Source organism: Sebastes umbrosus, chromosome 20 (assembly GCF_015220745.1).
Source record: "Sebastes umbrosus isolate fSebUmb1 chromosome 20, fSebUmb1.pri, whole genome shotgun sequence".
Lineage (NCBI taxonomy): Eukaryota > Metazoa > Chordata > Actinopteri > Perciformes > Sebastidae > Sebastes > Sebastes umbrosus.
This window is the reverse complement of record NC_051288.1, coordinates 697,151-714,279: the sequence shown is the minus strand read 5'-3', so window position 1 is coordinate 714,279 and position 17,129 is coordinate 697,151. Positions and strand designations below refer to the sequence as shown.

Genomic DNA, 17,129 nt, shown 5'->3' with positions numbered 1-17,129 from the left:
AGCGACACCTGTGGCCGTGAAATCAACGAAAGTCAGCGTCGGGCTCGCGCTTGCTCGCTCTCAATATACCTGAACGAGCATCACTCAAAACAGTGAGACGACACACGTCAGCTAAAACCACAATATCACTCTATATTTCAGCTTCTTGGCAGTAATGTTAGCTGACCAGACGAAGGTCTCTCCATGAACATGATTTAGATCTGATCCTAGTGTTGGCTTTTCCTGCCTAAGTGCAGGCTGAAGCAGCGGCGCTCTGCAGCGTGTCTCCCTGCTCTCTCCTCCCGCAGCCGGAGAGCAGAGGAGACACCGGCACCCGGTCGGTAACGAGAGGGTAACGTTACTAGCTAAGGAGCTCCATCACTTCACAAGACACGGGAAAGCTCTGTTGGTCTGGAGGAGCTGCAGCATTTTTTTTTCTGCACAAACGTCCACTGTGCATTCACTAGATATTCTCAGAGCTAAACTAACTCTTCTGCAGTGAGGAGTGAGCGCGCGTTCACGTCTAGAGGTGGAGCGAGCTGAGAACGCGTGCTCTCTGAGCGAAGGCAGGCAGGCAGAGTTGGAGAGGCACCGGCCACACGCGAACGCGCATATGTGAGCGCGCATGTGTGACGATCCGCTACATTTATGCGCGTACAAAGTTACAAATAGTCCCTTTAAGGTTAAGGTTAGGGAAAGATCATCAGAAAGCTAGCGTTATAATTGCAGGTCTGTGATGGGACATCAGATTGTGGTCTGACATGCCACACCATATCCACTAGCCAACCTCCACAGCCTCACTTTACATCTCCCTACATACAGTATAGCACCCACTACTTCCTGCAGTAACAATGAATGTTAGCATTGGACGTAAATTGTGAGGTGCAGAATTGTCCAATATGGATGGAATCTGTAGGATACAGTTAACACCAAGTCCCCTTTTAAAACCTGGTACCTGTAGCATCACAGCCATACCCCGGTCTTGCCCGCAAAGCCCGCCTCCACATGTCTGACAGTTTTCCACAAGAGTCGGCCCTAGTCCAGAATGTGGCATCCTGGAAACAGCAAAACTATTCGGCCTAAACTCACAGCACCTGAAAGGAGCACTAATCAAAACTGAACTTTTTTTTTGTCTTTAAGTAGAAAATAGAACTTGAGATAAAAACCACAAGAGGCAAGATGAGTGGATTCATTAGGACTTCAAATAATTCTCATCTACAAATTGTGGGTGCAATAACCAACCCATAATTCTACCATTATCAGTCGCATCATTATTACCTCTGACGAGTTTGGTCTTATTAGATTTTGTTTGGGGCAGAATGTGAGGCATGCTTTTTCTCAATTCACTTTATTGAGAATTAGGATCAGTAGTGCGGGGTTCTGATATGGCAGGATGGGGAAAAAGGGAGGAGTAATTTGAAGACAAAAGAGAAGAAAGTGTAGACTAATAAGGAGGAAAACAGAGGCCACCGTTTTAATTAAGTAAATGAAGAGGAAAAAATGTCGTAATTAATGAAGGCTTTTAGCTAGCAGCTGCACTAGGGGAGGAAGGGGGGTGTTTGGGCGACACATGGGGGAGGTGGTAGGGCTTTAGATTTCCATCATCACAAGCACGTCAGCACTAGGCATCAACCCTCATCTCATCTATCCAAGATGCTGCACCGAGCAGCGGCTCCGGCTGCAGCCGGTTTGCTACCAAAGACTTAAACTCTCCCTCTCTTTCTCCTACTTTTGCTTCTTTTGTGGTCCGTCTTTCTCTCCGACTTTAATCTCCCACGGCACGTCCAAGCATTTACTAGATGGTCATTAATCTTTGGAGGAAGTCCCTATCCACACCCACGAAAGAAAACAAATTGTACTTTCAGTTTCTCCCCCATCTTCTGGGGTGCTCTATTTCTTTCTGTGGAAAGATTTTTTCATCTTTGATGTTAGCTGCAAAGCTAGCTAAAAACAAACATTAACCATTCGACTCTCCCTCTTGCAAAATTTGAGGAGACTGATTTCTGTGGGGAGGAATTTTCAGTCTCGATTGGATTTCAAGCAAGTAGCTTTCAGCCAATGAAATTGAGTGGGGAGTTTGAGAATAAGGCAATGTCCCTTTTTCATTTACTGAAGTGGCAAAGATTCACATTAAACATTAAAATGGGTCTCTCAGAGGGAAACACAACTCACAGGAACAAGTCAAAGAGTAAAAATAGGAGATCTTCCTAGATTAATAATAAAGCATGCCAGCCAATTACAATATTTCATTTGAGTTATTCATTTAGTGTTAGTAGTTCAGTTCATATGAATAGCTCAGTGTAAAATGGGTCTCCTGTAAAGTTAAACATGTGTCCAGGTGCTGTGTCATATCGTGTGTTATCAAAGACAACAGTGTGAGGATGCTGCACCAGCCCCAGTTCATCATTAGAGCACATACAGTCTGGCACAATATTCAGAGTCAGAGGCTAAGAAACAGGGAACAGACTCACCATAGTGCCCACACTGTATGTGGCTGCAGGACCAATCGTATGGTGATATGGGTCTGCTGTTGCATAGACTCTGCCATAACTATAGAGGAGAAAAGAGGGCAAACTTTAGAAGAAGAAAACTTCAAGTCCTACATTAGCTTCTCCAAGATGTTTGACAGACAAATGTAGGTAAACATGACCTATGGATATACTGCAAACATCAGGGCCTGCATTTATCAAGCAGGACAGCATCCCTCCAGAGTTCTGTCAGAACGTGTGACTAGGATTTAGATAACTCCTAACTCAGATAAGGACATGAGTTAGAAACTCAAATGCGAATGTGCCTTGACAACAATTAATGTAAAGGGGACAAATGATGAAAAACTCACTTCTTCAGTGCTTGTGCACGTACATTTGGGTATCTGGAGTGTCTAACAGCCCACAAACTGTGAAATAAGATGACCCAGTCAGTTTATTGTGGCTGTCTAGATCAGAAAACATGTGATTCAACAAGCCAGTCAGATGTGGTTCCCCTTCCTATGTCAAATGCAGCCTCATTAGAATATACCGCCCACGGCTTGAGAACTACCTTTGCAAAGGTGCACCATATTGATCTTGTAAGCCAATCAGAGACTGGGCTTTTTTTTGGAGACAGGCACTGAAATGGAGCGTTTCAGACAGAGGGTGAGTACAGGTATATTCAGACAGACAGGATGAGAACAATAACGTGTTTGTTTGAACATTAAAGAATGTAAACATGTTCTAGTAGAAACCCAAAATACAAGTATGAACCTGAAGATGAGCATGGTGTTCACCCATGGCCCAGTCTCTTTGGCTCCATTTGGATACAACACGGATAGAAGGGTGGATCAACTTGCTAGAGGACCCTGGTGGCAGATTTGAGCTGTGGGCTCCTCCTGTTTCTCCCACTATCTTTGAATTGTGTGTGGTTCTTGTTCCTTTTAAGTACCCTTCAGGTACACACAGCAGCAAACAGCAGACTACACAAGGTAGCATTGTTATATTTTGCCAATGTGGAGCCCTAGGAACACTCAGTATTCTTATGCTGGAATAGCCCATCCATACCCCATGTGCTGCGTGTCAAACATATTTTTATAAAGGAATATGTGCAGTGCGGGCGGGTGGGGGGGCGCTGTTGAGCGATGAGCGGATAAGACGCACCTACCTGTAGCTCTAGCAGATTTATGTTTAAAATTCAATTTTTTACCAAAGCCTCTCGAAAATAACTCAAGAAGGCCATCAAGGGTATAATTGAAGCCTGTTGCAGATTGAGGACTCCAACAGGAGTCTCTTACAGGTGATTGCTGATTGTTATTATTTCTTGGTACACTGAAGATTAAATTGCACATTCTGCCACTGTTTATATTCGTTCTAAAATGCTACAGCCCATTATGTTCAAGGGCTTGAGTCTAAGGGTTACTGATGTAGTTCTACTACTGACCCGTTGTATACAGTTGGGCTTGTATTAAGCAGACAAATGATTAACAACTGTTGCTGTTTTTCTTCCAGTATTTTCTTAGTGGGTGCTATTGGATAGAGTATATATTGTATGTTTACATTCTGAGTCAGAGAGGAACTGGCCAAAATGACAATTGTTACCTAAATATGACGAAAACACTTAAGGAGGAAGTCAAGTTAAACATACAGTATTCTCTCTCAAATCCTTATTCACCTTTTTTTGTACATGAGTAAGACCTATCCCCTTAAATAATACATAATATATCTAATGTTAAAGGGACTGTTTGTAACTTCTTACACGTATTAATCATTGTGGGTCGGTGTCCCACGTGCGCTCACGTGTGGCTACGCTGTTCAGACTCAGACTCCAACACACGGAAGCACCAAAACCTCTTGGTTGTATCTAGTGAAGCCCGTCTGTTAAACAGTGTTGGCCGCGGTAGCTTTGGTCTCCAGGGCCGGAGTCTCTGCTGTACTCTGCTCTTCTGCCTGCCTTCACTCACACACCGTGCTCGTTCTCACTCGCTCTCTCGCTCCATCTCACGTACATGCACGCACACTCCACACTGCATAAGACTTCATAGCTCTGAGAATATCTAGTGAATGTTTCGGGACGTTTGTGCAGAAATAACTGCTGCAGCTCCTCCAGACCAACAGAGGTTTCCCGTGTCTTGTGAAGGGACGGGGTTCCGCAGAGAGAAACGTTATCGTCTCCGACCAAAACTCTGATGCAGGAAAAGCCAACACTAGGATCAGCATTGATTCATGGAGAGACCTTTGTCTGGTCAGCTAACATTACTGCCAAGCAGCTGAAATATAGAGTGATATTGTGCTTTTAGCTGACGTGTGCCGCCTCACCGTTTTGAGCGATGCTCGTTCATGTCTATGTAGTCGCTCTACATAGACATGAACGAGCATCGCTCAAAACACAAGCACAAGCGTGAGCATCAGAACGCTGACTTTTGTTGACTTAACGGCCACAGGTGTCGCTGTTAACAAGACATTTCTGATTCTTACAAACAGCCCCTTTAATGCAAGAAATTTTGGTTTGGGGATCACTATACAACTGTGGGGTCACACCTGAAGTATGGTCAGTATGGTAATGATTAATAATTGGTTGTTAGGTAGTTGGTGCAGAGTTTGGGCTTCTGGGAGAGAGGGCTGGTCCTACTCCCAGGGGTCTAAATCTTGGTACACTAAGGTGAGGGTGAGTATTTTTGTGTTTTTGTTGTTTTGTTTAAGGGTAGGAAGGGGGGTGGGGTGGGGATCCCAAATCCTTAGCTAACAGACTTGGTCCTTATATGGCTAAATTGATACGATAAGACAAGATATTATACAGCAATCCCAATGCTAGAATCCTTACTAACCGGACAGTTTCAGGTGAATTTAACCTTTACATGGGCACTAGGCAGGGAAGTGCTCTTAGTCCCTTGCTGTTTGCTCTTGCATTGGAGCCCCCTTCAGAAACAATTAGGGCTCACATTGAGATTTTTGGTTACAACCCGGAATATACTTCAGATAAAATTTCACTGTATGCAGATGTTATTTTGATGTACATAACGAGGCCACTGACTTCTATTCCTATCTTATTGGAGACAATTGACTTATTTAGTTCCTTTTCGGGATATAAGATAAATTGGAGCAAGAGTGAGCTGATTCCGGTGCGGTGTAGAGATCCAAGCATGCTCGGACAGATTCCATTTAAACAGGCTTTGGAAAAACGTACATATTTGGGGGTAGAGATCACGAAGAAGTATAACTCCCTATTTGAAGCAAATTTTATGACTATGTTAGACAAGTTTAATACCAAATTAGAGTTTTGGAAAACCCTTCCAATTTCTACAAGGGTTCAAAACGTATCTTACTAAGAGCTTTTAAAAAAAACAACTTGACTCTATAATTCTATATTCTTATCTGGAAATATAAATCCTATAGAATTAGGAAAGGTCATTTGTGCAAGTGTAAGGGGGAGGGCGGGCTGGCTCTACCAGATTTCAGGCTATATTACTGAGCCGCAAACATTCAAGGTGTTTCCTACTGGCTGGATGAAATGATTGTTCTTGACAGCTGGCTGGATATAGAGCGATAGGACTGTCTACCCAGCTCACTTGGTGCTATTATAATTTCTCTATTATAATTATAATCCGATTATTCATAGTACGATTCAAATTTGGAAACAAATAACCAAATAATTTAAACTTAGAGCTCTATCCTTTACACTTCCGATATCGGCAAACCCGTTTTTTTACTCCTTCAACCTTAGATGGAGCCTTCGATCAATGGAAAGAATCAGGACTGAGTAGTGTTGGGGATTTGTACATTCAGGGAATGTTTGCTTCCTTTCAGCAGCTTCGGGAGAAGTATGGGCTGTCAAAGACAGACTTTTTTAGATATCTCCAGATTAGACACTTTGTGAAAACTCACCTTCAAAATTTTGAGAGTGCAACACCTGATAAACTAGACCAGTGTCTGAGAGACTGTATAGTAGATAAACATCTAGTTTCATTTATATACAATACATGGCAAGACCTTGAGCAAGTAGATATGAGCTGTATAAAAAAGGACTGGGAAAAAGACCTCGGGATAGAAATAGCTGAGAACATCTGGGACAAGATCTTGATTTACGTTCACATTTGTTCTTTGAATGCCAGACACTGTTTGATACAGTTTAAGATTCTAAACAGGTTACATTAATCTAAAGTAAAGCTACATCAAATCTTCCCAGAAATGTCACCAATATGTGAGAAATGTGTCCAAGCAGATGCAGATTTACTCCATGGTAAATATAGTATTTTCAGCCATGTGAGTCACTAGCACTGAAGCTAATGTAACCCTAACGCCCGGGACACACAGGGAACGTCAGGAGCGCGTGGCGTGGTGGCTGCGTGGTCCACGCGTCGGGTGTTCACACCAGCTGCGTTTCAGCTGCTGCTGTCAGCCCTTTATTTCTACATAGAGTTTGCCTTTTAATGGCCATTTCATTTCATTATAAATATAATTTATATTTATTTTAGACAGAGAAAGGTTAAGAAACATGTGGTAATTTGTAAATAATGGTAATAATCCACAATTAAAACTTCGTACTATATTCATTCATGGAGCTCTCTAAGTCACTGCATAATCTAGAACATTGTCCGGCACATATTTCAGAATAAAAGCCTCGTGTTAACAAATGAAGGAATTCTGTTCACAGAAAAAAAGCTTGAGGGCTTTTATTTTGAAATGAAAGTAAGAAGTGTTGATTTAAAAATAAGTCTTTACTTTTTTTTCATCTCCGTAACTGAAACTGTAGTAGTAGTAGTAGTAATCTTGCTGGTATGATGTCAAAATACAGTCAATAGATCACCTTCACTTCTTCACTTCTGTTTTTGCTGTGAAACGCGCGTGGCATGTGTCAAAAATAGGCGAGACCTCTATTCTCTAGAAGAGACGCAGCTGAGACGCGCGTGTGACGTGCGTGAGACATGTCTCACACGGGCAGTGTGGCTGCTCTAACTTGTTGACAGGGACGCCGAAATAAAAAAACAACAGGTAACGCAGCCGCCATGCGCTCCTGACGTTCCTGGTGTGTCCCAGGCTTAACTAAGTGGTTGTGTTGGTCTCCGATGGCGAGGGGCACTGACCATGTGGCGGAACTTGACTCGATGGAAGTGAGAATGTGTTGACGAAGGAAGCTTAACATCTCATGAAATAATAAAGGTTTTACTGTAGATCCAAGCTTGTGTCAAGGATCATCCATCCACAACCAGATCTATATAATACAGTTCTAGGTCTAGTTGGAGTGATTACATTCCAATTAGACAATGAGTTTATTTCCATATTTATTTGAACAAGCTCGTTGTTATTTTACATTTAGAGTTCTCGCCACAAACATAATGCTATCCTGTATTTACCTCCGGCTAGGAACACCTAACAGGTTGGTACAGCTCGGCAGCTCTGGAGGAAGTTTTTGGATATGAGGCAGTAGATTCATGATCTGAATGACATTTTGACTTATTCCCCAAGCATAAAACTATATGGATTCTTTGGACCAGTACAAATCAAAGGGGAATTTAATCAGTTGAGAAATACTCTGTTAATTGTTTCCCCCTTCCCCAACTCCAACCACCAGACATAAACCTTGTTCATGTTGGCTTTGATTGAATAGGTTTGATAATGGATAGGGAGTACCAACCAGCCACAATGAGTATGCATGAGACACATAAGGTATTGGGTCGTCGATTTTAACTGGGGTCCGGAGGAGAGATCTATAATCATTTCCTCCTCTCACTCACGCTAAGAACAGGCCTATGGGATGAAAATGCAATCGATGTCTCCCTATAAATGTACGTTGTAAAGGTGAGAGTGTGTGATTGCAATGATTTGTTTTACCCGTTTCAATTTATGAGAAAAAGGGGACAAGTGTTTTATCTTCCAGATGATGGGGAGGGATTGCGATAAAAGTAACGAGAAGGTAAAAGAGACAAAAGAAATGGACAGATTGATAAGAGTAGTAGATGGCAGAAGGGAGGGAGAAATAAGGTGATGAACAAAGAGAAAAATTAGAAAAATCCTCCTGTCTCTGCATAGAGGGAAAAAAGCAAATATACTGCAGGTTTGTAAAGAACAAATATTTGGAAGAAAGAGGTTGAAGCAGAGCAGGAAGGTAAAGGAAGAAAGAAGGACATCATTTTGGAGAGAGCTACATTCTCTGATGATGTCCCATACCTTCCCCCCTTCTAGCCATCTTCTTCTTCTTCACCTCCTCCTCTCCTCCTCCCCTCTACATGTACGTGCCCCCTGACTGCCATCTCCTCCTGTATCTCTCTCTTCGTCTCCTGGGGCTTATTTCCAGTCTTTTCACCAGCACTGGCTCGGAACTAATCCCCTCCCTCAACGCCCCTCTCTTTTCTGATTCCACCCCTCCATCCCTCTTTCTCCGATGCCACCAGACCGCTTTATTTATATTCCTCTCTTCCTGTCTGGTTTGTTTATTCTCCTCTAAAAGTAAAGGGAAGCCAACGTAGGTCTGGAGGGCAAAGATAAGAGGCTGCGGGGGTGCACCACTATGTGTTACAGAGGGAGACCTCAGGAAAGGATGGTAATGGAGCGTACATGGAAGGGGGGAGGAAGGAAGCAGGGCTAGTGTACCATTTTTTGATTAAGCTCAGCCCAATGGGACACACAGAATGCTGGAATCTCTCTGTGGGCGGCTGTGGCTAAGAGGTAGAGCAGGTCGTCCCGATCCCCGGCTCGTCCAGTCACATGTCAATGGTCCTTGAGCAACCCAATACCCAATATGCTCCTGAAGGCTGAGCCATCGGTGTGTGAATGAGTATTTAGTGTATGAATCAGTGTGTGAATGTGTGTGTGAATGGGTGAAAGCACTTTAAGTGGTCGGAAGGAACTATATAAATACAAGACATATGTTCTCAAATAAATGTCCACGAATCTGCTTAGAAATCACAGAACAAAGACAGTTTCAATAGCAATCCTGTGACTTGTTGTCTGTTTCCATGGTTACACTACTAATGCAGCATGACATATCTGGCGTTTTCACATTAGGTACGATTGATCCGTACCGTGCCAGAGTACGATCGCCCCCCCCTCTCTGGTCAGCTTTGTAAAGTTGTTCCGTACCCAAGTACATCTACGTCATCATCCACATGCATGTGTTTATGTTGAGATCAGCTGTTCTAGTGGCGGTGCAGCGTAAAATACTTCATTCAAACTGGACAGTAACTAAATCAAACTCACCAACACTATCGTCGTTAGTCTTTCCAACAATCACCAACTCTGGTTTGGCCAAAATAAACTCTGATTTCACCGAGTTTGATGTGAAAATATGCTGACTCTACGTGTTGTCTCCCCCCCCCCACCCCGTCTCTCTCTCTCTGCCCGCTGAACAGCTGAGCGTCTCTCGTTCTTCACAGATAGACCATTAAATCAGCTAAATAACATAACAAACATCACTCAACCTATCACCTATTGTTTATATATTAATGAACCTCTCGCCGGCCTTCCTGCTGTATCATCCACGTCTGTGCAGTTCAGAGAATGACATCGGTGCATGATGCGCGCATATACAGACACACTGTAGATATGAAATAATTTTATATGTTTACAGATTTTGGAGGAGACTGGCGGCGTTGAAAAAAGCCTGCCAACTACTCGCTAACTGCTAACGTTACTCGGGTTAAATAGCGGTCCACTTCCGTGTTTTGGTACGGTTGGAACCTGATGCGAACCGTACCCGAGTCCACATGATCCGTACTCCAGACCGCCTTTTCAAGTGGACTCGGGTACGGATTGACGAACGGTACGGAGCGTCCACACTAATCAATCGAACTGGACTTTGAGGACAAGTGTACTCGGATCCAGGCCCAGGTCCCTGATGTTAAAGCACCCTACATGTTATAGATAAAGGAATAGTATCATTTGTAAAAAATATTCCAGGAACGATACACAGTAGAGTATACAAGTGAAACCCTAAAGATATAGTGTCTCCAGGGGAGGGTGGCTGTGAGAACTGATAGAAGAAGGACAAGGTGAATTTGATGGTCAGTCCTGATTGCCTATTGCTTCCTCTTTTGCTGTCTAGTGTAGACATTGGTAGCCTAATGTTAATGTGTGTGTGTGTGTGTGCAGACAGAATAGAAGCAGAGTCTCTCAGTCTCCAGCCCATCCACTCTGTATAAGGGCTCTCTTATCACACAATAAATGTAACTCCTCCACCCCCCCCAGCCTCTGCCCCATCTCCTCTCACCTCCACCTCACCTCCACCTCCCTGCCTGGGCTTCCCTTCAACTCAGGAGAGCTTAAAAACTAGAATGAGAGAGAGAGACCCAGTGTGAGAGCTGAGTGGGATATACAGTACTAGACATCAGCCTCAGAGGGAGAAGGAACAACGCTGAGAGTGAGAAGGAGAAAAAGAAAGGGAATGAAATAAGTCTTGTGGAGGGAGACGTGCCCCCTCACCTGCTCCGCTCTTCTCTGCTGTGTTCATAATCCTCCCGAGCACACCGCTCGCTCCTTCTCTCTGATAAATCTTACATTATCGGAGGCCTACAGGCTCCTGCTGTGGCTGTTTCTTATCGGGCCTGACATGCTCAATCTCCCTAAGATTAGCTCCCCAAGCACCTTCATACACATGCCTACTGTAGACACACGCATGCACGCACGCACGCACGCACGCACGCACGCACGCACGCACGCACGCACGCACACACACACACACACACACACACACACACACGTTTTTCTATAAACACATATCACTAGCAGACTGCAGGCTCCCAGAGAGCTGAGGACAGGACAGGGAGGAGAGCAGCGGTTCTGCTGGGCCGGGCAGGGACGGGATCAGGGACGGGATCAGGGATCAGGGATCAGGGATCAGGGATCAGGGATCAGGGATCAGAGGTGAGGAGGTGACAGGGAGCTCCAAGGGGAATGACATTTGAAAGATGGAGTGGATCGAACTGCTCTCTCCTGCCTCTGCTGTCTGTTCTGCAGCACATGGCAGAATGTTAAATTGTCTTTAGTTGTGGTCCCCATCTGTCCAGGTGGGCCTCTGTGTATACTGTATGACAACATCTACTCCTGTGGTCCGTATCACAAAGCAAACCCAGTGGCCTAGCCAGCTATCTTTGTTCTTAGTTTTTCCAGCATCACAAAGCTGGCTCACTGTTTACCTCACCATGGTAACCTTTGCTGCAGGGCAGGTCTCAGGTTCAGAGTATCGGATCAAAACTTGTCAACAACTCAAATACTGACCAATCAGATCACTGGAAATATCCAGTCATCATTCTGGATCCCAACATGGACTAGAGTACAATAGATCTATTTTTATAGATCTGTAAAATCACTTTGCTTTCCATGATAAATATATCAGATAGAAGAAACATTTTTGATAATCAATGCAACAGACTCCTAACACAGTACACTAGTCTACTACAGTCTAATCCATGGTGATTATAGTTCTATAGTTGGATCCGTGGCCCGTCAGGCCTCCGGTGTGACTGACTTTATTTTTTACACATTTATTTATTTCAGGGGACTTTTATTTCATAATGCCACATTTCTTTCACGGCTCTTTTTATTTCCATCTGTTATATTTAAATGAATATATATATAAATGTGGTCACACCGATTCAGACCCCCCCCCCCTGGTCCCTCCACCTCACTGCCCATTCCAGTGTACGTACCAGATGTTTGGCCTGCCAGATGGGCTTGGGGTCCTGTGTTTACAGATGATGTCGCACATTACAATTGGCTGAGTGTGTGGGCGACTAAACTGACTCGCTGAGCTCACCTGGTTCAGCCAATCAGAGGCAGAGTAGGGGCGGGTTGTAGGTACAGCCAGCAAGTCAGTTTAGTCTCTCCCACATTCAAACAGTTATAATGTGCAACGTCATCTATAAACGCAAGACCCATCCGCCAGACCGAGCACATCTGGTACATACACCGGATACAGTGGGGAGTCGGGTGGGTCCGGGATCAGACCCCCGGCGCTGAGCCCTGCACTGGCTGAATTTGAGTTGCTACAAGCGCTCAACACTCCAAATATGACAGCAGCAGTAGCTTGGAGAATAGCGATACGGGGCACTGAATTTAGCTGTAGCAACTCAAATTCAGCTAGTCCAAACCCCAGCGCTGGGGTTCTGATCCTGGACCGCCCCGACTCCATGCTAGATCAGCCAACTTTATGGTGAAGTAGTCTCCCAGGCAGCGGCTAGAAGGCGGAGAGACACCAGGGGGCGCTAGCTAGCTAATCCTTGTCTCATTTTTGGTCTGATAAACAGTAAATTCAGCGCCCTATACCGCTATTTTCCAAGCTGCTGTAGCCGTCATAATTCCTGGAGACAAACCTTCAGCTCAGTGACCTTCAGTTTAGCTTCCTAATTCTTGTGCTTTGGTCTGATTCTGTTAGATAACCACGCCCTACTTGAATATAACAGATGGAAATAAATGTGGCATTATAAAAGGAAAGTTCCCTTAAATAAATAAATCTGTATTTATTTATTTATTATTTATGTATTTATTGCCTTATTTATTTATTTCAAGATTGATTTCATAGCGTTATTTATTTAATATTGAATGAAATGGCAAAGTTGAACTTGATCCTGCTGTGTTTCATTTTTAAAATGTATAATCAATGGACAAACTGGAGTTTGAAATACGTAGAGCGTTCAGCAGATTACAACTAAAAATGTTAATTATTTTATGAATTATTATTATTATTATTTATATTGAGAAGGAACGTTTTTTCAAATGAACCACCGTCCATCAAAACATCTGTGCACAGGTATGGTTTAAAGGCTGGTAAGGGATACACAGTGTGTGTAAAACAGGAAAGAGTAAAACTAATCCTGATTCTTTACAGTGGAACCAGTGGAACCAGTGGAACCAGTGGAACCAGTGTAGCCAACATACCTGTCACTGTATGCAGCTGCAGCAGTACCAGTTGGCTGGGCATATCTGTAAGCTGCATACCCTCCCTGAGGAGAGACAGAGGGATTCATTAGGAACATTAAGGTGCTGAGTTTAGGTAAAGCTTTGGATCAAATGCTCAATACACTCCGTACCAAATTATTTTCTTGACTGACCATAGTGAATAAATTCATGAAGGATAAAAAAAATGCATATAAATAAATTTTGACTTACATATATTTCTGCTCCATAAAAGCCATCCTGGTAGACCACACTGTTAACAGAAGATGTCAAACATGAGGCATTTGATTCAGTGATATGGTTTTTTAGTTAATCATTTCTTAAAGCTACTACGAGCAACTTTCATTTCGTGTTGATTCTGGCGGTCCCTGTGGACAAACGCGGTAGTGTTTCCGAGCACCAGAGTCCCTTTAGAAAACCTCTCATTTCACTGCAGCAGGGCTTGACAGTCTGCCCCGCTCAGTCCTGGTTCTGGTTCTGGTTCTGCCGTGTCTCCCATCCCTCCAGCAGGCGAAGCTCTGCTCCTGGCCGGAGGAGGAGCTCTCCACCTCCCACCGGAGCTCCGACTGCAGGGCGAAGGCGGCGGCGCAGAAGTCGGATCTAGGTCTGTTGGCGGCGGGCAGGAGTGGAGTCTGAGCTGAAGGAGTTTCTGGTGAACTTGCAGGATTTTGTTTGATTTCTTTCGGAATCGGACCCACTGGCACCGATGACCGACATTAAGAAAAACAATCTAGAAATAGCCAATCTTCTCTCTGATGGTCTCGTTTACTCCTGTACGTATACAGAGGCATCAGTTTTACACTGAGACTGTTTCATAACCACTTCAAAGTTTCTCATAGTAACTTTAAGTAAAAACAAGAACAGTATGAATGTTCTGTCTATTCATTGTGTACGTTGTGTTGGTGGAATTTCACATTTGCTAAAATGCAGTGTGAATCAGTTGATGTCGAGGATGTACTCTGCGAACGTGAATATAGACAGCAGCGGACAACTGGGGACAGGGGATACATACACAATTCTGTACATACTTCAGTGTACATAACAGTGTCCTACACATGCACACTAAAGTGTGCTAAAAGTACATGTGCAGTTATCGTTCTGACAGCCCAAACACACCAGGAATGTCAGGAGCGGGAAGAAAGGGCTGACAGCGGCAGCTGCAGCAGCAGAAACGCAGCAGACACGCAGCTGAAATGCAGCTGGTGTGAACGCCCGACGCGTGAATCACACAGCAACCACGCCACGCAGCCGCCACGCGCTCCTGTCGTTCCCTGTGTGTCCGAGGCTTTATAGGCACATAGAGTCAAGATGGCTTGTTTACACAAGCACAACATCTGAGGTACGAAGGTGCATGTGCTGAACGTGACGTTATTGCACCTCAAGCACGAGACACGTTGGCTCTGCAAACCATTTCTATGGTAATTGTGCTTCATTCAACATCCCAGAGGGAGAGAAGATGGTCATCGGGCAGGACAATGAAGAATTGACCTTCGCTGTTGTATGTCGGCTTGAATCATTCAGAAGTAAATCTCAGTTATTTCAATTACTTCCTGATAGAGAGGAATGACCCAAAGCACAAAGCAGCAGCTCTTTTGGGGGGAAAGCTGTACTCTTCAGTATACAAATGACTTCCTGTTTTGTAACAACTTGTACTAACAAGTGTCTTGATGTACAGTGCAGACAAACTATCTCCTCTTGTTTCACCTTTCTCTCATTATTCAAGCTTTCACTCAGCATTGAGGACTCCTGTTTTCTATATTCGGTAATGCACAGTGAAATTTTGGAAAATACTGCCAAAGACAATATGTCAGTCATAAAAGCCTCATGTGTGCGCTTGTAGCTCGGGCACCCTGCAGAGGCCTTTGCCATCTTAAGAGAACATAAACAAACAATGGTAATGTTGTGTTAATATTCATATTAATATTATTCTGTGAAGGCTGTGAATGAATATGAAGAAGCTTTGAAGACACCATGCTTTTTACCAAATCATCCAAACTGGTTCAGCACAGATAAAGGCTACATGTCACCTAGTTTTCTTTCATTTTTGATGAAGCCATTCTTTGTTTATCCAACAAAAAGCTGCTAAATTAAAGAGAATCCATTTGAATTACCACCATACAGTAAGTGACTCCTTCAGTAGTTCCATGTGGTCAAACTGCACCACTCATCCATTATTCTTCTCTCAGCCTGCTGCCTCCAGCTCTCCGTCTGCATCTGCATTTCTTTTCTCATTTTTTTCTTTCAACCCTAACACGCTCTCTCAGACATCTTTTCTCTTTCTCTCTCTCTCTCTCCACACCCACCACCCCCCTTCACATTCTCTAGGTCTCTCGCTCTCTCTGGAGTGGGCCTATTGAAGTGTGCCGGGCATAGCAGTCCATTCACAGCCGAATAAAGAATGACACATTAGAAAAAAGAGAGACAAATTCGGCCATTCTGGAATCAAAGAACAATTTTCCGCTCTATTAGAAGGCAGCCTTTTTGTTTTCCATTCACCATTCTTCTACCCCTGCATGTGTGTATGTGTGAGTATGTATTTATTTATGTGTGTGTGTGCGTGTTAGCTTCTGTGTTTGAGCAATGCTGTGAATCCCATTTGTGCAGTAGCATGTTTTTAGTCTTGGAGACGTGTCATAGTGTTGATTTGATTATGTGTGTTTGTTTCACTTGGATGTGTGTGTGTTTGTGTGTGTGTGTGTGTGTGTGTGTGAGAGCAGGCACTCACGCTCCATAGGCAGGGATGGGTGGAGGAGGAGGTGCAGCACGGAATGTGTTGTAGACGGTGCGACCCCTCCCTCTCAAATGGGCCCCTCTATAGGCCACAGTTGCTCCTGTACTGGGGTATGGAAACCCTGTCACTGAGAGAGAAAGGGAGAGAGAGAGGGAGGGAAAGAGAGAGAAAGAGAGGGAAGGAAAGAGAGGGATAGAGAGAGGGAGAGAGAGGTGGTCAGAAACACAGTATGTTACAACACTAAGGGGCAGACAGCACCATGAATTGTGTATCCTTTGCCAGCGTTATCTGCCCTGTCTCCTCGTCTCCTTGTTTCCTCGTCTCCTCATCTCCTCGTCTCCTGATCTCTCAGACACAACAAGTTTGAGCTGCACTTGCTGGGCCCACGCTTTGCTTGACGCAGTGAGAAGCTGTCGAGGCGCTGCGTAAGCCATTGGATATAATGGGATTCAGAGCGCAGTGGTGCTGTTGGGTCCGAAAGGCCCATCAAGGTCTGATTTATATATTTATATATAGATATTGTACTAATGATATTACAGCGCAAACATGCCCATAAGGTTTTATAGCTGAGTGCTGTTTGCCTTTCTTTTGCATGTGATTACAACTATCCTGGTGGCAAAGTGTAAATGCACGTGAGGCCAACGTGTCAGTTGTGATTTATTTTTCTTATGTATTTTCAAAAATGGCATGTAGGGGAGCTTTAGTCATTTATTTTTCACGTTATTTTCCGTCTTTGCATCCCAAATGCTGATTCAGACAAACGTTATAAGTCTTCATTCTGATTCTAATGTGTGGACAAGAACAACTTGACAGGGTATAGCAAAATATCAAAGAGGATGGAGGGATGAAGAAGAGATGTTCCTGGGATGAAACAGTGTGAGGGAGAGAGAGACGGAGAGAGAGAGAGAGAGAGAGAGAGAGAGAGGTGAGCTCCTGCGTGGAGGTCCGGCTCAGCGTTTGGCAGCAGGGACACAAAGCAGATGGCCTGTATTGTTTGGAGAGACAGATTCATCCTAAGATCATCCTTCATCACGCACACACACACACACACACACACCCAC

General features: G+C 44.0%; 1 protein-coding gene across 2 annotated transcripts in view; it reads right to left on the bottom strand.

Moving 5' to 3' along the window:
- The window catches only part of rbfox3a (RNA binding fox-1 homolog 3a), a 185,292-nt gene that overhangs the window by 23,177 nt on the left and 144,986 nt on the right, over window positions 1–17,129 (bottom strand). For both annotated transcript variants that reach the window (XM_037755033.1, XM_037755032.1), the window contains exons 8-11: window positions 16,063–16,195; window positions 13,551–13,590; window positions 13,320–13,384; window positions 2,451–2,529 (exon numbers count right to left, since the gene is read on the bottom strand). In XM_037755033.1, coding sequence (XP_037610961.1) covers window positions 2,451–2,529; window positions 13,320–13,384; window positions 13,551–13,590; window positions 16,063–16,195 — 317 coding nt within the window. The remainder of the gene's footprint in view (window positions 1–2,450; window positions 2,530–13,319; window positions 13,385–13,550; window positions 13,591–16,062; window positions 16,196–17,129) is intronic.